The sequence below is a fragment of the Ruditapes philippinarum genome, unplaced genomic scaffold, assembly GCF_026571515.1.
Source record: "Ruditapes philippinarum isolate M1 unplaced genomic scaffold, ASM2657151v2 ctg107_1_1_1_1, whole genome shotgun sequence".
Taxonomy (NCBI): Eukaryota; Metazoa; Mollusca; class Bivalvia; order Venerida; family Veneridae; genus Ruditapes; species Ruditapes philippinarum.
This window is the reverse complement of record NW_026864052.1, coordinates 171680-195047: the sequence shown is the minus strand read 5'-3', so window position 1 is coordinate 195047 and position 23368 is coordinate 171680. Positions and strand designations below refer to the sequence as shown.

Below are 23368 nucleotides of genomic sequence, written 5' to 3'. Positions count from 1 at the left end.
GTTTATCAATTTATCACACAATTTTAATTCATTTGTGTCCTGTAGGTAATATATTTATCATTTATGAGCAGATAACTCTTATATCTATTTAAGGAAGTAACATTTATTAAAATGCAGATTGTCAGAAATAAATGTAAAGTGAGAACGCGCCCACAATATAACGAACTAACTCACTAACTATATATTATATTATTACAATAATAATTGAAAAAATGGAGTTAATGGTTGTTATTTCCTAAATATTATTATGTTATTTATTTCAACACTGCACATGAAGCATTTATCACGTTTTTAATATAAATAAAAGGCTACAAGATACCTGGTTAACTGGAAAACTCATATTTTACTTATATTCATGACCAGTTACCTAATTAAATGAATATTTCCTGTTTCATAATGCGACGGTTAATTTTAAGTATTACAAGTATAGTAACTACCCCTTAGGAAATAACAAATAACACTGAACATAAAAATGTAACCTACATGTCAAAAAGAGCAAATGTTTTAGTACATCTCAAATTAATATATTCTATTCTGTTCATTGGTTAAGAAAATAAATAATTTGTATAAAATGTAAACAAAATAAACAGACAAGCCACACAAACACGAACATTCAGTAATTATTTATTGCAAACGTTTCGGCTATACCATTTTATTCTCTCTTTTTTTTGTATACATTGTTACATTCAATATATTTAAATTGAATTCTATAACATAACATAACAGAATGTGATATAATTTTTGATAAAGGTAGCAAAATGTAAACAAAGTGATATTTTGTCTCCCGTACAAAGTACTAAATCATCAATTAATTAATAACCAAAACGCAAAGAAAGCAAAACATAGCTTAGCTGTAATATATACCAAAATCCCACACCGAAGCATTGTGTCACATATGCTAAAATACCCGGCATGATATATGACAGTCTGGTGTCAGTAAAAAATCCTGCATTCATATTCTACCATAGCTCTTTTGTCAAATGAATGTTTTAAATATTATTACTGATGTAATTGCTGATACTCTACTGTTTTTAGTAGACAACATCTTAATAAGCATATTTAATATTCTGCAGCTTACATAATAAGAACTATTATTCATTCTGTAAAAAAGAGTCATACTTAATTTGTAATATTTGTGTACATATGTATACTTTTTATATTCTCGTGTGTTTTTTAGGTATTACTTTATGCTGTGCCTTATGTAAATATGTTATGCTCTCACGAGTGGAGGCAATAAAAGTATTTATTTCATAAGTACTCGTATACCTATAATGCAACTCTAAAGTAACATTTGCCAATCTAAGGTATATATTGAGTGAACAAGTGAAAGTCAAAATAAGTTTACATATTGTCATAACTCCTTTTAATATCATGATTAACTTTGCATGAACGTTATCAAATTCACGTGGACCAAAGACATTTCTGTTAACATCCACTGGAATTTACCTGTAACGTTCAATTTATAAAAAGACTTGAGCAGTCTCTTCATATTTTAGACGGATTTATTCTAAACATTTTACAGTTTGGACTGTTGGTTAATCAGAATTATAAAACAGTCAATATTTTGAAATTTATTGTCAATTCAACTTAACTTGACAACGAAAAAATGAGCATCATGTCACTAAACATTTCCATTGCAGAAAGAAGTATCTTTCACATTATTTATCGTCATTTTAAAAAAACAAAGTGAAATACATATTTATTTTCTTCTTAAACTTATCTAACTTTTAACTAATAAGAAATTAATTTATTAGTTCTAGGGCATTTTAGCCCATTTTCGACGCAAAACCTTAAACAAAATATGGCACTATTCGGCTTTTTTTTGGTTCAATTTCGCTTGAACTTATACAAAGCATGTTTAAATGTTAAAGTCGTGCCTTACCAATTGCTCGACAATGTACATTTATATGCTTTATATGTCTATATTTCAAAATATCAATGTAAATATAAAAAGATAAATATTATTTTTCATTCATAGATGTATAAGTTTGTTATATCATTGTTCGGCATGTTCTTTTTATTATCTATTTTAATCTTTGTTGTTGTTGTGTTGTTTTGTTTTGGCTTTTCATTGATGTAATATAGTGTACATTGTAACTGGAACGCATGGGTCAAAGCAAAATAAAAAAAACAACTTAAAGAAATTAGATATGTTTTAAATGTATTTTATATGACATTTTCTCGTATACCTTAATGGCATACTGATGAGACTGCAATCCGTGAGTGTTACTCCCTCCCCCTCCCTCCCCCTCCCCATTATCATTATTAATTGATACATATATAATCAAGTTCCAGTCACGTTTTACTGTATATACATTTCATTTATATCGTCATTTTTGTTATATTATAATTTTAAGAGGTGATTTGGTACTTTTTCACTTCAAAAATCCGTGAGGCTTAATTGGATGAAATATTTAATATTCTTTCAGATGTACTAACATCATATAGAAAAACAATCTGTCAATTCTGTCTGATGTATGGCTTATTTTATTGTATAATATTAATAATATCTCAGCAGGAGAGATCAACTACTATCAAAATTTGTGATAAACTCTGGCTATAAATTATGTATATTTGTATCAGTTATCGGATGTTAAAATAGCGTTCTGAAATACTTGAAGCTCATATTGTATTTTTTGTTTGTAATAAAATTAAAGGTTAAGATTGAACTAATAACAAGATTTATTTGTCATATTTCAATCAATGATATTTAATTGATATAAAATGATATTAAATGATTTAAGACAATAAATTATTGCTTGTATATTTTTAAAGTCGCGAAAACATATTATATTCCACTATCTATTTTAATTTAAACTTTGTTCCTGTTTCTTAGAATTATGGAGTGTATTTTTCTTTGAAGTCAAATTTTGGGATAATATTTTAAATGTTTTAACTTTTATTTTAGTTGAATTCAGAAAACTATATGATATAATAAACAAAAGATGAGTTCATTTATGTGAATTCAAATTTTATAAAGAAACAGCTAAAATAGTCTATATTTTCAGGTGAATGCCTTTGCCATACTTGTTGAATTAAAACGAATTTTTAATGAATTTTACGAGGAAGTGGGGGCAGTGTCGAGTCACATAGAAACGTTGAAACGCTCATGTAGCGACGTTCCAGCTTCAGTGGTTGACGAAAGACCCCATGTGTACCTCCGTGCATTATTTCAGGCACAAGCGAACACCTTAGTGGAGCACTTTATATATCTTTAAAAAAAACACACACACACACACAGTCAAATAATAATGAACCTGCAGTTAAATTATTAAAAAACAGCAAATTGTGATACGTAAAGTTATGATTTTTATTTCATTCGTAACATGATATACTCGTTCATCTCAACTGTATAAAAGTGTCAGCATTTTTTACATATTTTTAGACATAAACCTATTAGAAATAAGCTGAAACGTTAATTTTATTGTCAACTTAAGTATGACACTCTTTTCCATAAGGTTCCCATAAATGTCAAAAGATATTTTAAAAACAGTGTCCAATTTTCAAATATAGCAAAATAATGAAAATGTCATGAGCGAATGTTACTTATTGACTTAAGCTAATTGCCTTTTTTTCATTTTCGCTTTATGCATTGCGCTTATAAACGCTATCATCTGTCTGAAATTTAATTAAGAGAACACAATACAAATGTTGCATTAGAATCTGTTGAATTTAATATTTGATTATAATATATATGAATTAGGATGCAATGAAATTGACATCATAAGATGAACATTGCAGGATCGGTTTGATTGAGTATGTTCATGAGAGATAATGACAAAGTGTAGCATCCCTCACGCCCCTAGTACCGGCTCAAGCGGCGCTGAATGTTCTGAAATTACTGATTCAGAAAATAACCACCTACAAAATACCGGCTTTGATGGGAAATGCTCAGTAACGATTTGGTGCTACACCAAAAATATGGTAACTATCATAGCAAATCAGGTAAATGTCCAAAAGAATTCAGAATACATGACGATTTCTGTCACCACCCAACAATTACCTTGTGAACTCATATAATGATTTCGCAACTTTTTCAGAACGAGAGGTTTGAACCTTTTAAATAATTGAATAAAACTTTATATACGAATAACTGTCTAACGTACTTAGCAACCAAAATGTGTTTAAATAGACATACTTTAAACGTTGAAAATATTTGATGTAAATCATCGCTTTTTATAGCTTTCATTTTTAAAGCAGCGATTAACACTTTACTAATGAGGCGTTTGTATGTTAATTTGCTTTTGAGACGGTTTTTATCTCCTACGTGGGCGTGTTGCTTTTAATGTGTTCATTTTCTACATGTGCAGGCTGTAAATTGGTTTTTAATATATTAAATTGCTGGTTTTCACTCTAATGACACGAAAACTTTCATCAAAATGCACAGTCGGTAGGAGATCAAATTATTTGATTTAGTTGCTACTGAATTACAAGGGTTATTTAAAAAGTAATGTCACAAAAGGGTTAATAGAAACAAAAAAATGATGTCGTGTTTGACTTTATTTCCATAATTCAGTGTAGTTAACATGAATATGGATATATTTCTTACAGTAGTTTAGATATATCCTAAATACACTGGCACAATTCACTTCCAATTTTACTCCAGGATAGATTTTAATTTTAGGAACAAAAAACTCTCAATGAGGCGTCAAAAGGTGGTATTAGAGGAATTATAGTCTTATTAGGATTTTTAACTTCTAATAGGAGAAATATATATTAGGAAATATAAAATTCTAACTAGTGTGTCGTGTTAAAACCTAATAAACATTGCAAAGTTCAAAATAAAATTGATTTTATTCCTCCTAATAAGCCTTTTAAAGCTCCTCCTTATGACTTACATAGTCCCAATTAATTTTCTATTTCTCAACTCCTAATAAGGACATACAATGTCCTGTTTATGATTTTATTTCTCCTAATAAGACTTTTGAAACTCCTTGTTAATAGTTACAAAGTTGTAATTTGGTCAAATTCTCCTAATTAGGAGTAAAATTCCTAATAGTTGTATCTGGGAGTAATAAAGATATATTCAAGTTTTTTATGCCTTCTTTTAACAAGTGTCAAATTATTTTATAACTCCTGGTATTAAAGATGACATAGTATTTGTAAGGCATTAATGCCTCCTTAAGGCATAAATGCAGGTAACAAAGTCTTTATAAGGGTTTTTAACTCAATTCGATCAAACACTTCGGAAAAGTCTGTGTCGAAGGTTGTTCTTGTTCAAAATATCTCATGTTTGAAATAAATTGTCGGTTATTTTCTGATATACACATAAAAATAATCACTTAGGGTCAAGTATGCAAAATATCAACACAATGTGTCTTTTCTTGAGAATGTTACAGGCGTCCAAACTAGCCCGGTCGAATCGAATATGCTGCCGTTAAAGAAAGAAATGTACCGATATTTAGATGGCTGTCACCGAAGCCAGAAATTCTCTGACAGCGGCTAACATTAAGCCAGAAAATGAGAATCACTCATCACTTTTTAACTTTTAATTTTTTAATTCCTACCGTACTGAGACTTTAAACTGTTATTTGTAATATTTTTTCTCATGACAGAAAAGATATTAATGTAGTAGATTCATAGAAAAGGCGATCTTTCATAACTGACGCCGGTAATACAGATGTTCCTGGTCATTTGAGCAATAGTGGGTCTTGGCTGGTCCAAAAGAAGCTATTGTTTATTATCTATGCGTCTTTTTCTTCATTTTTCATCACCCATCAACTCATTACTTATCCTGGAATCCAGTTCTTGAGTGGTTTTAATGTTTCTTTTGCACACTGTACTCCTATCATTCTTTCTGAGCATTAGAGAGTAGATGCGGTACCGTCTTGCAAAACCTTTCCTTGATTATAAATGCTTTATTTGAATATTATGTATTATTAAGCCTATATAGTATGCTACCTCTCGTATGTCAAGAGTCATCCTAGACCATGGAATTTACAGCAGCAACGTTTCTATGAGTGATTCCAGTATTAAATCAGCCTGAACTGTTCTTGACTTTGGCATCATGGGTGTAACATCTGAAGAAATTAAACAATCTTTAAGCAGTGCCATTCTGTACACCACTAGTCCCAAAAACGAGCATGTACTTCATTTAGTACATTGCTAGCCCTAATTCCTAAAATCACACCGTGCTGTAATATGGGCTCTTTGTTCGAGTTTAATTAATATTTTTCATATCTACTGAGAAAATATCCTCTCCATATGACTACAATTCCAGCAGTAAGTAAATACTAACTTTCTTAACGAAATACGGATTTTAATGAAATTTTACAAAACTGTCAATGGTGGGTTAACTAACATATACGTTGAATTCATCGTTGATAACAAAACTTTCTGAATTACCCTCGTACCTCGTCTAGACATTCATTTGTAGTCATAAATTTTGAGAGGTGTTTTAAGGGTGTAATGTTTAAACTAAAAACTGTATAAGGTGGTGCCTTTTTGCTAAAAATTATATTAATTTTAAAGTATATTTTTACTATCTATTACATTTAAAGCGTCCAAATTTATCTGTGTATGAAATTCAAATTTTGTATTTCTAGGGTTTTGGACCCTTGTGGAGTTTCTTTAACTGGAATGGTTATAATTTTTATAAGATATGCGAAACTGGGACTGATATTTGATGCATTTTATTTACAATTAACATAAAGTATAGAAAGCTTTTTGTGTCAGCACAGAGTTTTGTTACAATTTCCTTAAAAAATAGTTTACATATTTTTTTACGTAAAACCCTCTTCACATCTTATACATGTAAATTTTTTATTACAAATAATTGCATTGCAGGTGTCATAATCAAACAATCAATGTATCCTATTGTTGCAATTAAAACATTTTCTGCAGACATTATAAATTATATATACCTCTCGGCAGAACAATTATTATTGACTTCCAATTGTAGTAATCAACAACCGCCTTCCGTTACCTGCTGAATTTATGCAATGGACTTTTCCAGCATTGAATTTGGAAAGTCCATTCAAAAGACTGGATTGCGATATAAATTCAAAACAGAAGCTGTAAACAGTATAGATATGAATGTACTGTTTTGCAAGTTTTATACTATCACTTTCGGCTAAGGTAAATGGTTAATTGGGAAAACATAATAAAAATGTGTTATAATCAACTGAATATCTTACCTAATAATCATATACTTTGTAATATTACTATGTACACTAATCAATGTCATGACATTGAAGTTACGAAAACGATAATTTCAGGCAGAAAAATGAAATAATTGAGAAATTAAAACCATTAAGGTCTCAAAAAGGAGAAGACTTAACATAATGGAGCCTTGTTTTGTTATTGAGCCTGTTCATGAACGGAAGTGTGAATGCAAGTTACCGTCCATGCCTATATCAAAACTGAACATTTCAACATGAAAATAGTGAAAATACTAAATTTAAACTTTATTAAAGTCCATGGTAAACTGTTTTTCAAAGACGTATCCAAAATCTAAACCCGATATGTCACCAACTGTGACTAAAACTGAATTATTTTTCAATGTAGAAGATAGGCGATAATTTAGATTGTGAAGATGCAACAAAACACCTTCGTTACTTATATTTTGACACTTAATTTTATCAGGCAGATGTAAGATGTCATAAAAACGTGATTCTCATAAATGTCAAAAATGTGAATAGGACATACACATTTTCATATATCAATATTAATATCTTAGCTGTAAATTTGCTCATAACATATTAATAACTAAATTTCGGGGCTAAAGTGACACACACTAAGGATTCAACATTAAAAAAAAACAAGAATGAAGATCAACAAGGCAAGGCAACGTTCAAAGGGTGCAGCCCTAAAAGTTAAAAGATAAAAGTTTGATTTTAATTGTTCTGATAAATTATACGCACCAAATGTTTAATTGGAAATGTCGGTATAACAAATACAATTTTATTCTGTATACAACTTTATGTATTTTTTTAGTAAAATCAATAACAGATTTGATTAAGGTACTATGACCAATAAGCAACATTAATGACACAAAAACATGATTTCCCTGCTTTTAATCAATTTGTGTAATTGAGCAGTATGCTAAATCGACATGGCTCTGTTTTTGTTGAAAGTATTTTTTGAAACCCATTGATTCGTGAACGTCGCTCTCATTTTCTGATCTATGTATACACATTTTCCTCAGAATTATTTTATTCCTAAGAATGTTCCACGATGTCCATAAATGATGGATTTAAAACATATCAAATAAGTGGACCTTAAACGCGGAATGATTTGTAAACACAGTAGTGTTTTAATGGACTAATTGTCATAAAGCATTAGAATCAAAAATGGATCCATCTTTATACAAAATGTATTTATATTGCCAATGAGTGGGTTTTTTTTCGGAAATGTAACAGAAAATCAGAAATAATAGTATTCTGCGTTAATGTACCTTTGGTTTAAACATATTCTGTTTTATCAAGTTACAGTACTACACAGCAATCACAGCTAACACAAAATTTATACATAATGGACCTTTGGATTTCAAGCGGCTTGATGACCCACCTTTGTTAACAGTAAAAACAACCCAAACTATCTAACAAGGCCATATACTGATACCTGTATAAATTAAGAGTTCTGTAAGTAAACCTTTAAATCTCTAACACTCTAAATATCTGAAATGGTTTTGCCAATCCCTCAATATGAATTAAAACATTTACAATTATATGGGAAAACTGCAAAATATTTATTAATTGAATAGCGAACAGTGCAGAAGATGTTCAGACGGCAGACGGCATGGATGTGCTGGCTGATCTTGGTCTGCAAAAGTCGCATGGGAAGATTCATTGACCACCAGCAGAACAAAAAATGGGGTTGGTGACAAATTAAACTTCAGAATAAACTATTGTCAACATTAAGGGCAAACTTTAGGGTTAATTATAAATAATATCATTTTTTTAAATATCGGGAACACTGCTCATCCTTTATTTAAATACATCTTTAAATTGGTAAAATTTGGAAAGTTTGTAAACCATTCGTAGAGGTAGATGATATTTCAAAATCAATTGGTTATAAGTGCATGTATATAAAATTTTACGATGTATGTATTTTCAGAGAAAAATCATCAGGCGATTTCTATTTTTGTAACATGTTGTAAGAAAATTGGTGGAAAGGGTATGTCATTTTATTAGGAAATACTGGGTGTGAATCACTGTAGTTGACTTAGCAAGAGTCGTCTAGTCTCGTGACACTGAGTCATCCAATAAACATGATCAAAATATCTATTTTTTAAAGCGGAAGAAACCAAAATAAAATACAGAACAGAAAATTTATTTGTCTTACTTGAACATTTACAGTGCATCGTTACATACATACATACATACATACATACATACATACATACATACATACATACATACATACATACATTTATTTATATACATGAATTAATGTGACATTTGAATAACATATTAATAGATTATTATATACATTTTATACATATACATATTACTGTAATTAAATTTCTAATTCATTATCTTTTCTTTAAATATATGTTTGAATAAATTCTAGTACATGAGTCATTTTTATGTCTTTTTTAAAGATTTAATAAATTCCTTCCCTTCGAAGATCAAATGCTTTTTTTAATAATAATTGGCTAATTTATTCAAAATGATTGCATTTGTACATTTTAACAATTCAGTAAATTTTGACATACTTGGGTGAATAAAGATACATGTATAATGTTTACAAAAATGATTATCATGATAATGACAAGGGCGCTGACAAGTCTTACGTAATTCATTCTTCACGTTATATGGACTGTTGAAAAAATATTTAAGATGTTAAATTGAATACCACAATTAAATAAAAGTCTAACCTCGGTTTTAATTTTGTCAATTTGCACGGTTGACGTACATGCGCCTTAGCTTTGAACTATTATTTATTTGGAAATAAAAGCAATACATTATGAGAACATAGCGTAGATTTATAGTCACATGAAAGTGTATGATAAATGAACTGAATTGTTCTAGATATGTGAACTCTAGTTGTTGTGAATCTTAATACAATAAGACGATTCACAATATTTTATTAACTGCATTGTTATTGTAATTGTTATTAAAATCTGTTTATTATAGATTTGCTGCCCGCTGTTTCCCACTTATTCAAAAATTACTTTAAAAATCAGATCGCTATGAGTCTTGATTCACTGACAATATCACGATTAAGGACGCCGTGTACCCTGATTAATTGGTGTCACAAGTCTAAGTTTGCTAACGATTTCATGATTACGATCGCAATGAGTCCTGGTTCACTTACTATATCATGTGTAAGATCCCATGTGTTCCCTGGCAAGGATCGCCATGTGTTCTGGTTCATTAAGTATATCATGAGTATATCATAAATGTCGCCTTGTGCCCTGGTTCACTAACAATTTTCATGATTAAGGTCGCATTGTCTCCTATTACACTAACGATTTCATGATAAAGGTCACCATGTGCAGGTTCACGGGCGATATCAAGATTGATGCCTCCATTTGTCAAGGTGTAGAAAAAAAGAAATCGATTTATTCTTAGAACAGATTTATTCTTTCTATTTATCATAAATTATCATATTTTCAAGTAAGATTATCAAAGTAATCTTTCTAGATAGATACAAAACCGCCAACACAAACACCATTGCTATTTAATTTATTTAAAGAATACGACACATAAGAATTTTATCAGTTATCTATACAGATTGATGAAAAACAGTATCTCTGACAGCTGGAGTTGTTAATAGCTTTTTAAGTAACTATCTAATTTTGACATTGTCTGAGATTGGTTATCAGTTGAACTGGCATTCTATTACAGGTGATTTTGGAATTCAGATAAATTAAAGGAAGAGTGCAATGATTTTTTCATGATATCCTGTTTTATTTATATCTTTTATTTACTTATTTAATTTTACTTCTATGAAGATGATGAAACGAGTATTTAAAAGTTACATAATGCTCATTTGTTTCGTTGTCAAGTTGAGCTGAATTGACAATATATTTCATACAGATTCACTGTTCTAATGAAGATTGACGGCAAAGATTTTAGGATAAAATATAAATCTGCCTAAAATATAAAAAGGCTGCCCACTCTTATATGAATTGAACGTTACAGGTGAATTCTGATGGATATTTATAACAAATTCCTTGGGCCATGATAGTAAATTATCATTCATGTGAAGTAAATTATAAAATTGGAATTATGGCAAAATTTAAACTTACTTTGACATTCACCTGTTCACTCATTATATACCATTAGATGTGCATTATGTCATTTTAATTTAATTGCATCCAAACATTCAAATTTGAAATACACAACCCATAAAAATCCCAGGTGTGTAAGTGAAAGAAAAAAACATATTTATGCAAAAATAGCTTCATTATGTAATTATATATTAATGCAAAAAATCAGACGGCAATCATGAGAGTCTTTTTTTACATTTTTACTGGGCATTTTATAGAATGAGAATTATTATTATTCACATTCTTTTTCTCCATTTTTTTTATTTGTTTTCAAAAAAAGAATGAAAATTAGCGATACACATGATAGTCTTACAAAACACTTGGGTCATTTTTCCCCAAAAATGCATAATAATTCAGTACACGCTCTAGATCTCTTTTATCGAATAAGGTAAATGACAAATTCCATTCCAGTGTATAATGTTTCGTGTTGAGAGTCTAACATAAGAACTTGTCCTAAAACTTAAGGTTTCTGTCCCCAGGAATACACCAACTGTTTCCTTATTTTATAAGATTGAAGAACTGGTCATTATTCAGGAAGCTACCGTCCATTCTCTTTAAAATCATTGGAGACATTGCCATGAATTAAGTACTTATTACCAGAATTTATCATAGCTTAATGGTTTTCATCGAAGAGGGTAATGTGTGATTCCACCTTTGTCATACTGGTAAATGACATCGTAACGCAAAGCGTTTGGAATGATTTGTTTAAATCCTTCTATAAAATGCAAACTTATTGAAATAATTAGCAAAGTCTCAAATAATCTGAGTATAAAGAGAGAGTTTCTAAGACAAATTAGTTTTGTAGTACTAAATTTAACCAATTGGGTTCAAAACCGTCAGGGACAAGACGTTGTTTTCTTTTGCAAGACACTGTACACCAAACATGTCCATTCTACTTTACCCTAAAGGTCCGTCCTTTCTTATATAAATGGTTATCCTTACAGCATCAATTCCAAAATAAGTTGTTTGTTTTCTTTTATAAAGTTGATAAAATAATCGATTTTCAAAACGACCTGATCATCCTTGAAGAATGAAGATTTGATTGGGAGTAGGAGTATTCCTCCATTAAATATGAAGTTATCTATGTCAGAAATAGGGAACTTCATATTCTAGACATATCTACAAAGAACTTGCTTCAAATCAGGATTACTAGTAACCTTACGTAATTGTCAAATGGTCTTGCAAGTAAAATCCAATATTTAAATAAAAGTCATTAATCAAGCATTTAACCCAATTTCTACCAACATTGTTTACCCCTTGCCACGCTAAATACGTGTACCTCAACGACGTCACGGATGTGCCAGCTGATCTTTGTCTGCAATTGTCGTATAAGTAGACTCTGTTATAAATGTTTCAATATGGAGACTAAACATTCATCAATAATTTTCCGAGTTCAGTTTTAGGTAATTGGGACTTGGTCAGTGAACTACATTTATAACCCTTAAGACATGTTGGACGTTTCGGACTATTGCAATAGGAATCCCTAAAACATTTCAAAACTGCATAATCGAAAAACAAATTTCCGGTTTGACTGAGTCTGTACTGGAAAGATAAATATTCATACATGACCGTTATCGGGAGGTATATAGTTTCCAAAATTCAATTTATTATATACCTATAAATTGTCTCCCTAAAATACACGCGATTCATACAATTCAACTGATAGAAAAGTCCGTATCTTGTTATTGACAAATACGGCACAATATATGGAAATGCAGAACTGTTTTCTCCGTTGATTCCAATCTTAGCTCTTCATTTCGTTGTATTTGGAAACGGGAACTAATGCTACTGAGGGCGTTGCGTATATTTGGTCTCGCTTTCTACGCTACTCGTAGCAACATATAAAGCCTTAGCAAGAAAGCTACTACAAGAACATTATAGTTCATGATACATCCATGCAAACTTTGATGCTTTTCCGGATATTTCGAAATGCATACCCTACATACATGTATGTCCAAGGAGAAACCTTGCAATCTACTGGAATTTCAAACAATGGAATTTCATAATGCATTTAACTTTTGATATATCTGTTTCCAATATTAATCAACTAGTTACTATTGAATCACCGGAAAGTACATGTATACGAACAGTATTTGTAGAGAAGACCAACACTCAAGATTTTTTTACAACTGATTGTTGCCAATAAGCGCATTTATCAACGTCTTGCTTTGTTGTTTTTTTTTACTTATTCTAAAATGTAAGGAGTCTAATTCTTCTCTGATTGACACATCATATTGTTTGAATGCTTTTGTATTTGTACCTTATAAATCACACTAAAACGTTATTTGTAAAGAAAAAAGAATATAATTACATTTTGAATCATTAATAGAAAGTGTCTTGTACCTATTCATCGCCTATTATTATTATTATTATTATCATCAATATTATTATAATTATTATTATTCGTTCACGATTTGTCGTTTAAAATTAGGACACAGATATCGCAATTTTATCTTCAATTTATTTTGATATCTATATCTAACCTAGATCAGATATTGAACATAATTGTCTGGTTTGTTTATGTATAATCTTATCCGTTCATGATATCTGTTTATCAAACATATATAGATATCAAATTTATTTGTTTAATCATAGTGTACATGAACTTTATGAGGCCCAAATGATGATCTATGTCATCAGGTTGTTCATTGTTTATGTTTCAGATACAAAATTATCATAAAATTGCTGCCCTGTTTAGAATTAGGAATCTCTTTCTTACTATCTACATTTTGCTTTGATCTATTACTTGTCCGTAAAGAAATGCGCATTGCATTATCGAAAGAACACAATAAAATTATGATATCGAATTCAAAAATAAGAAACCAAAAGTCAAATTCTGCGTCCTCGAAGCAATGGCAGTAAATCAAAAGACACATACTGCGTTCATTTATAATGACAGAAAAACAAAAAACACGTATTGCGTTGTAAAAGAAATGGCAACTAACCAACATGTGATTTCTCAAATCAATGACAAGAAACCTTATGTCAAATTATTATATATTCTCGAAGCAATGGCATACAAACCAAATGCAAATACTGCGTTCTTGAAGCGATGACAGGTATCCAAATGGCAAATACTGCGTTCTTGAAGCGATGACAGGTATCCAAATGGCAAATACTGCGTTCTTGAAGCAATCAAAAATAACCAGAAGACACATTCTGTGATCTTGTAGCAATGACAGAAAAACAAAAGGAATTATCGTTGTTCTTATAACAAAAAGCAGGGAACCAAGTTGCAAGTACTGCATAGTCGGCCAGTTATTGTTTTTTTAATGTCTTTGTGCTTCTTTTTGTAGTTATTTTGTATTATATCAATAACAATTTGAAGATGCGTGATACCAATGAATGTAGCTGTAGCTCATTTCTTAAAAATCTTTTATTATTAGTCAACAGTTTGTGTGCATTTGTATATTCCGACATTTGACTGTACTTGTCAGTAGCACACTTTTTAAGATAACGTTGATTTTTTTATCATAACTTAGTGTCGTTTATTAAAAAAAATAATGAAATGTTATCTGTCTGACCTGGATACTAGATACTATGTATTGATGTAAATTACAATTTTAAAATCTAGGTAAGCACATACTTGTTAGTTATCTTGACTATGCAATGCTAACTTTCATTCGAGATACATGTGTGAGTAGTGAAGTTTTGAATATTTTCATCATTTGATAAAAACATCTAATATACAGCTTTGTAAATAAAATGAATTTGCCATGATATATTGGATATTCCATAACAAAATACTCAGATTCTATATGTAGTTGTTTTTTATGATTCCGTGCATGCGTCATACACTTTATTCGAAATTTTCATACATTGTTTCATTAATTATGGTACCCTTGTATGAGTTTCATTGGTCGATATATAGCTTTATTCCCTTCAACCGGCAATTCCATTGGTTTGTGAGTGTTTTTCTTTTGTGTCTGTGTCTGTGTGTTGTTTTTTTCTTCAATATTTCACTTAAATATTTGACACGTTGACCTGTTACCAATTTTGTCCTACATTAAGCTAGTACCCGATAACCCCGATTTTCACTTAATACGCAAAACTAATGAAACACACACTATGTCATTTAAATTCATACCCATGCCCATTTTACATTAATATCACTGACAGTTAGGAGAATTCATATTATTTTAGTATAGAATATCCTAAGTTATATCAAAATGGGTTTAAAATATTAATTTATACGGGAGTATTCGATTACAACATGTTTCATAGAAATGAAAAGTGTGGAGACGACGGGGTTTGTGAATAAAATGAAAAGTTAGACTTCCTAGAAAATTGCAATATAAGTTGACAATTATGAAGATATATCTCAAGTGTATTTAAAATTGATACTATGACTTAAAGTTTGAGTACAAAAAGAGTCAAAGTATCAAAGTAAGTGTAAAGAAGTAAATTGAATATGACGATTGTTAAATATTAAAAGCAACACTTCATCCCCTTTTTTTCGAAGAATCGTTGTCATAAATGTTTTACTGATCATTGCAATTTGTATTAAAGCTGCATGCCTAAAGATAAGCCAAATATTTTTAGAAAATTAGACTTAAAAAATGTACTTAGATTTTAAGAAAAGTAAGAAGGTTTAAAATTCAAGTAATAATTTACATGTCATGTGCGATTAAGGAGTGATTTTGAAGTATTTATCACCAGATTTCTTCTGCGTTACTAACGCAGTAAGGACCATTTTTGCTCATGTTGACTCTTTTTGGTGGATTGCATGTGCTGTTTGCGATGTATAAATTATTTTCTTTGTTCACTACACAATATTTTTCTTTTAAATACATTTCTTGTTATATGTTCATGAAAATTTGCATGAATCTAGAGTCATGCAGCTTTAAACATATCTTTATCATCTTTTGGTTTCATTTAAGATGAATATACTTTTCGGAAATTTAACTTGAGCACCTGGTCCTAGACTGGGGGGAACATCGTCTTAACATGCTTTTGCTTATGCTGTTTTACTTTATTTATTAATTAATTAATTTATTTATTTATTTATTTATTTATTTATTTATTTATTTATTTATTTATTTATTTATTTATTTATTTATTTATTTATTTGTGGGAGGGGTGGGTTTTTGTGGTCCTTCTGGATCATTGATTCCAATACGTTCAGTGGTGAAGATTTAGTATTGTTTAGTCATGTATTAAAGAATGGGGGATGAGATGTGACACATGTTGCATCTTCAATTATATCTCAGTAACAGATTCAAAACGTGTCTATTGTTCTCGCCACAAAGCAGGTATGTTTCATTTGAAAACAGTTTCTTACTCATATACGGCATATAAATAACACATTGATTTCAATCTTATTTTGTAACAGTTGTCAGAATGTCTTTGTTTCATTGGTTTCATTTATAAAATGTGATCAAGCTCTTGTATAATATAAATATCGTGTAAAAACACAGTTTCATTACAAATTCATCATTTTATTATGATGTTTTCTAAAAGAGATGACGGTGTTGATAACTTTCAAACACAATCTGTGACATCATGCTCTAAAATTTCCTATAATATTTATACATAAAATTAATTCAGTTAACATTATATTAAAGTTACATTTTTGTCGAATCCTATTTTAAAAATGACACGAAACGCTGCACTTTACCAAGACTTGTAAAAGTTACAACACAATCTACAAAAGTGTCACGCATTGCCCGTAGAGCGTTACGTTTAACTAAGTTGATTGGTCTTTTTCCGATACGAGAAGTATTGTAGAACAGTCAATTTGTAAATCTAGGCCAGAACGAGTATATATAGTATTTCATTTTATTCAAATATCTTTATCTAGCTAACCTGTATATAAATCGTGTAGTTATTCTTTACATTACAGTCGGACGCACTGTTTACATGGTCGAAGCGAAACAGCCGAATTGATATTGTGCATTAGTTGCAAAATTATAGTGATAGCTGTAGGCATCCCATAAAACCAAAATGCCAAAATACAAACTGACCTATTTTGATGTAAGGGGCAGAGGAGAAATCCCCAGGCTATTGCTTACATATGCAGGAGTAAAATTTGAAGACAAGAGGTTAAAAGTTGATTCAAATGGAAATTGCAACGAATGGATTGAATTGAAACCAAGTAAGTACTTTATTGTAACAATCATAGTAATTATTACAATTTGTTATTTACATAGAATGAAGAACTTGCTTAAACGCATTATATGGTACATTGTACTTTGCAACGTACTTCTATTTATTCATTTATCACTAGTAAAGGTGGGATAAAATTGTAAATCAAATAATGTACGTTAATGCATAGTAATATTCGCTCATTGGCAAATCCTTACTTGCTATTATATCTTGTCTTTTATACACATCATTTTGCCAAAGACAATAAAAGTTTGATTTTATAAATAGTAACATTACATATTGAAATTGAATAGTCTTCAGATTAAAAACAAATTATAATTTATATTAGTAATTTTCCAATAATAATGCTATTATGAAAACTACCCCGGTATTTTATTTTGGCTTTAATATACGATAGAAGCTTTGCTGTTAAGTTTTTATTTTGTTTACAAGCGCACTCTGAAAATCAGGAAATAAGTTTATCCCTTAAAAAGCTGAACCTGAAACTTCAAATCGTTCCAATTTTAGAAACAGATTAGGATATTTTTGAGGGATCATTGATTCCAGTACATTTCGTTTTGAAGATTAAACGCCCAAATCAGTATGATGAACTCCACTACTTTTATCTCTTATAAAAAAAAATAATCAAACCGAGTATGCAACTTTTTTGTAATTTTGTTTTTTTTTATTGCTTCCAATGCATCTTTCCCTTCTCGGATATTATTTAACTTAAAGTTCCATCTGGATTTCAATCCAAATAAATGTGTAATGAATATTCCCAACAATAGAAAACTGTACAAGATCATAAAAGACATCATGCACACCAATGGTAGATTCTGAGATATTGTTTTGTTCTTGGTCAGCAATGTCCTCAACATACAAAGTTGGCACAATGTTTTAATTAATAGTATATTAAGTTGGGCTTAATCAACGGTTAATAGTACAAACTGATTATTTCGTTAAGACAATTTTGACAGGTATTTAAACAATAGAATAACAAATGTGATACATTGATAAGATTATACAGATATCATACCAGATAACTCTACTTTTTTTAAGCAAAGCTGGTATTGCATTTCCTTACCAAGTTTAACACTTTTGTAGTTATTGCGTCATTCTGTTTTATAATGAAACAGCCTCAACGAATGAAATATTCTATAATAGTACTAGTCTTATAAAAGATAGCATTTTAAACAGAAAATGAATGGTCTTTTTAGCATAACGAAAATTAAAAACATGGTAATGACAAATGATATTCAAGTTGCGATGTTTTCTGTTTTCTGCTTCGTGGCACTTAATATTCATCTACCGACCTCGGGTAACTTATACGGGTAATAAAGTTTATGTAAACGACACCTCTCACAATGAATTTGCATATGTTAAATAGATGTGATTTTTTCCCCTGTGCCGGTTGATAAAGTGTTTTTTTCTATAGTAATATTTCAACAAATCGTTATCGTTGATAATTTATATTTCGGTTAAGGTAAGCGACCTATTGAATGGATGGCTACACTGCAAATTTATCGGGATTTGTTGTTTCCTTTTTGTCTGTATGAATTGTCCAAATAAAGTATGTCCTTTGACATAAACAATGCGGGAATATCATATGAATGAACTATTGCAAACCTGCATATATTTAAATACCTTTATTTTTTTTATTGAAATCAACGGAGTTATAAAGAATTAAGTTGATAAATACAGTATTTTAACACTCTTATTTTTGTATGTCGAATTGCATAAACATTCTTATATGAAAAGATAATACTTTATATATAACAAAATTTCTATTCGTCATCTCATATTTAATTTTATTATTTGTGTTTTTATAGCTATCTATGTCAATTTTATTCCATATTTTGATTGTTTATTAAGGTATGTCGTGCTTGCATGTTAACTGACAAAAGAATATGTTGTAACAATGGTAAAGATTATTATATTATTATTTAAATTTAAACAGTTAAAACCTTGAACCGCTCTATTGCCAATGTCATATGATCGAAGAGTGGGCGGAGCTTAAATTTCATTTGAACCTTGGTTTGAGTGATTTTCAAGTTTATTGACCGTTGCAAAATTGGATATATTTATTATCATCGTGAGAGCATTGGCCTTCTGACGTATGCTTTCCTTGCTACTCACGAGCTATACACACAATTCGTTACATCATTTTAAACTATATATACTCGTATATATAAATATATAAAATATAAATAATCTTGTATGTGCATAAAATTGATAGGCTTTTTAATTCGAGTTTATTAATACTTTATTTTTCAAAGACATTTAAACTGATAAAAATCCAGTGCCCTGCTTGGCTGTAATCCACCAAAGAGGTGCCACTATGCACTTAATTTAGTGAACTCCAATACTGGTGTAGTGTATACACCGATATGACCCACAAAATAAACGAAAAACATTTGTAGGAACATAAACAAACCGATTGGAAGAGTATTATTTATGGCATTTTGCGCGTAATTGTTTATATCGTATACTCCTAATAATTGCCTACAAGGGGGGCATCCAGTTCTTAGATAAGTAAACCGTTCAAATAGTTTATAAAATGCTTGCCAAAATACACCAATAGTTATATGCTTACAATGGAGCATACGAAGCGAATTTCTCGAATTTTTCGTAAGGTTCAATCAGTAACTGTATGTCTTGAGCCAGGTGTTTACATTCATCCGGTACGCCTGTAGATTTATCTTTGGCCAAGTTTACTTTTTTTCCATTGATAACAGAGCGGTGCCGGTCAGAACAAATTAAAAGTTTACCAAGAAGAATGTTTTGAAGATTTGTTTATATTTCGAGAGGTTTGTCTGTCTAATTTGCAAACTGCACTTTCTGAGCTAAACCTAATACTTTTGATGTGGTGCTCATAACATGTTATTAACAAATCTAGATATAGACAAGTAATTAATATGATACAAAACACTGTATAGGAATGCGGATAGTGTTATGCCTTTTGCAGTACAGTACAGGGTACACATTTTACATTTGTTAGGGTATACACTTATTGAACCAGTATTAAACAATAATTCTCGTTTATTCCTTTTGAACCGCAATTTTAGTGCTAGGAACATATTGCTTCCGCATTTTTTTTTCTATGGCAAAGATGGGAGTTTTATAAATACCGATAACATGTTTTACAGACCCTTTGTCATATAAAAATGAAGGCTGGTTACAATATATTAATATGTACCCTTGTATTTCTGTGCACTTTAAGCACTTTTATAGCAGGAAGCAAATTAAACCTTATCGGGTTGGTTTGAAGAATCCGGTAGTCCTTATTTATAAAAGTTCAGCAAAGTGTATCAAATTGAAAAACGATCTTTCTAACAACTTATGCGTATTGTTTGAGCACAATTAAAAGAAAAATGTAAAATTATATCATTTGATCTGCATGGTATCATATTTCTTTGACTACACATTCAACCCTATTTTGATATGTTGATATATATATCATATTTAATTTTTAATTTTTTCCCCATGAATAAGTTAAAATGAAATTTAAAAAGTGGAAAATTTACAAGGAAGAAAATTTGAAATAATTTCTGTTAAATTTTGTGCTTTAATTAGTAAAAAAATCAAAAATTATTTCTAACATTAATTTTTAAATGAGTTTTAACACATAGTAATGAGGAAACAATCATGTAATCTAACGATTAATTGTTTTCTTGCTTATAAAGGCGTATACAAAATCAAAAGTATAATAAGTGGATAAAAGATTTAGATTTGAAGATAAAATGTAAAAATGTGGCCATCCGGCACGTGTACGCGCCAGAATGACTTAAGAAAAGCAAAAATAGTCATGAAACTCGTCTATTAAGACATTAAAGTTCAGTATGTCATCATTAAATAGAGAAATATCAAACTGTTCAGACAAATTTCTTCGATGTTTTTAGCCCTATTCTGACATTTATATAATATGGCTTAACTCCATGTTACTTTTTGATACGATTTGGACAAATATTGCTTTTTAAATGATGATAAACTCGGGGGTTTTTTTATATCAATAAAATACGCAAAATCAGTTATTTCTTCGACAATGTTTATTTCAACACTAGTTGTTTCCTGTGTCTGCAGTTGGTTTTGTAATTAAGTCTAGCTTTGACATTAATTGCAACTATGGTCAACAGCAAAAAAACAAGGCTATGAGAACATGTATGGATAGAAATATGTCGCTTATAAAAATGAAACCATTAAAACGATATACAAATTGTCGCCAAAACCTACTCATAAAACCTCTCGCCGACTAATGCTATTTTGTTTTGTCATATTAAATAATATAAATGAAATACATAGAACGTCAATATTAACATTAGTCTCAGTAATTTTTGCGTTGTTTATCACAGAAATAAAAAGGTCAGTGTGTATTTCCCATATGACCGCAGTTTTGCTAATGGACTTCGCAAAAACAACATGTTTGTGTGTTAAACGTTTCCGTTTTAGAGCAGGGACAGACAAAGGTGAAATATTTGCACAGAATTGAGTTAATTTTGAATGAAAATGTATGTTTGAGCCAGTTTTTATCCAGTAACAAAAGTTTTGTTATGTAGAAATTGTAAAATTACTTTTTATTAATGAAACACAAAAAAATATTTAAGTAGTTTGTACACAATTATTAAATGTTCCATTTGCTTTGGATATACATCTGCTTAAGCCCGTGTCCAAGCACTTAGTACGAGTAATTTAATACATTCTGCGGGCTTATCAAGAAATTAATGCACGTTAGAAACTGCATAAGCGCTATTCACGCATATATGAGTATTTATACGTATCCGTGTTGCGTTATTTACTTTCGTTTGTAATGTTTTGATAATAAAATTATTGAGGCCGTCATTGCAGTCAGCTTCTTTTCATGGCGCCCTTAATCACGCATATTTAAAATGTACAACAACTGCACATGCTCGTGTGATTTTATAAGTTAATGTGTTTTCTTATTCGTAAATTAATATACACCTGCAAGGGCAGCTTTTATTTTAAAAAAAATATTCTTTAAATGTCGCCGACTGAGAAAAATATGAATTCATTCATAGAAATGATAGATTCAACACTTTTTTAAATGTGTCCAATATAGAGGTCTATTAATTTGTTATGTCTTTTGGTATATTAATTTTCATTGTCTTAATCCTTTGTTGCGCTCTAAAAATATGCTATAAAGGCAATTAAGGCAATTGATAGTAATTGGATAACAAATAGATAAAACATGCAATTTAAGGAAGCGACATTAGTGTTAATTTATATATACTTGGTTAAAGCTAAGAGGAACGACTGGTTTGAACAAAATAGTAGTTTAATACAATACATTCGAATGTGCGTAATGATAAAAGTATTGGTATCATTTGTTCGTGTGGTGAATTTAATACAACTGAAAAAAAATAAAACTGTCTAGTTTCATTTTTGATGGTTTACTGGAAATAGTGATTTCTCAGCCAAGAATAATGCGTGAAAAGTACACTATTGATATATAGCGCACGGTGAAGCTAAGAGAATAAATAAAATATACATATATCACGTATGGTGGCATATTTCTGCCACCAGATAACCTGATAACTAACTAGTTAATTAAGAGATTAACTAGTTACGTAACTAGTTTACCTGATAACTAACTAGTTAATTAAGAGGTTAACTAGTTACGTAACTAGTTAACCTCTTAATTAACTAGTTAGTTATATGGTTATCTGGTGGCAGAAATATGCCGCCATAATCACGTGATAATGAATAATGATAATAATATATCTTTGTCGGAAGAAAAAGATTCAATTGGATATCATATAAACAAAAATAGCCGCATTTATTTAATTTTACCCATGAAATATGGTGCTATATCAGTCAAATATATTTCATATTTTTTAAAAATAGATATGAAATATAAATATGAAATTGGGCGGAGTCAAAACTCATATTTATTTTCGCCATTTTGTTTGAAAAATCTGATAAATACAAAACAATTTTTTGTTGAATTTTGTTGTGAAAACTATCTAGAATGATAGAAAATGATCTAACTAAGAAAATAAATCCGATCACTAATATCTTTAATTCAGTCATTAACGCTGTACAGACGTTTAA

At 30.0% G+C, this 23368-nt stretch overlaps 1 protein-coding gene across 1 annotated transcript in view; it reads left to right on the top strand.

Annotated features, from left to right (window-relative positions):
- The first annotated feature begins 16956 nt into the window (after positions 1-16956).
- LOC132724275 (glutathione S-transferase 1-like) overlaps positions 16957-23368 on the top strand; it is a 34053-nt gene continuing 27641 nt past the window's right edge. Inside the window, exon 1 of the mRNA XM_060709110.1 lies at positions 16957-17312. Coding sequence (XP_060565093.1) covers positions 17162-17312 — 151 coding nt within the window. The 5' untranslated portion in view covers positions 16957-17161. The remainder of the gene's footprint in view (positions 17313-23368) is intronic.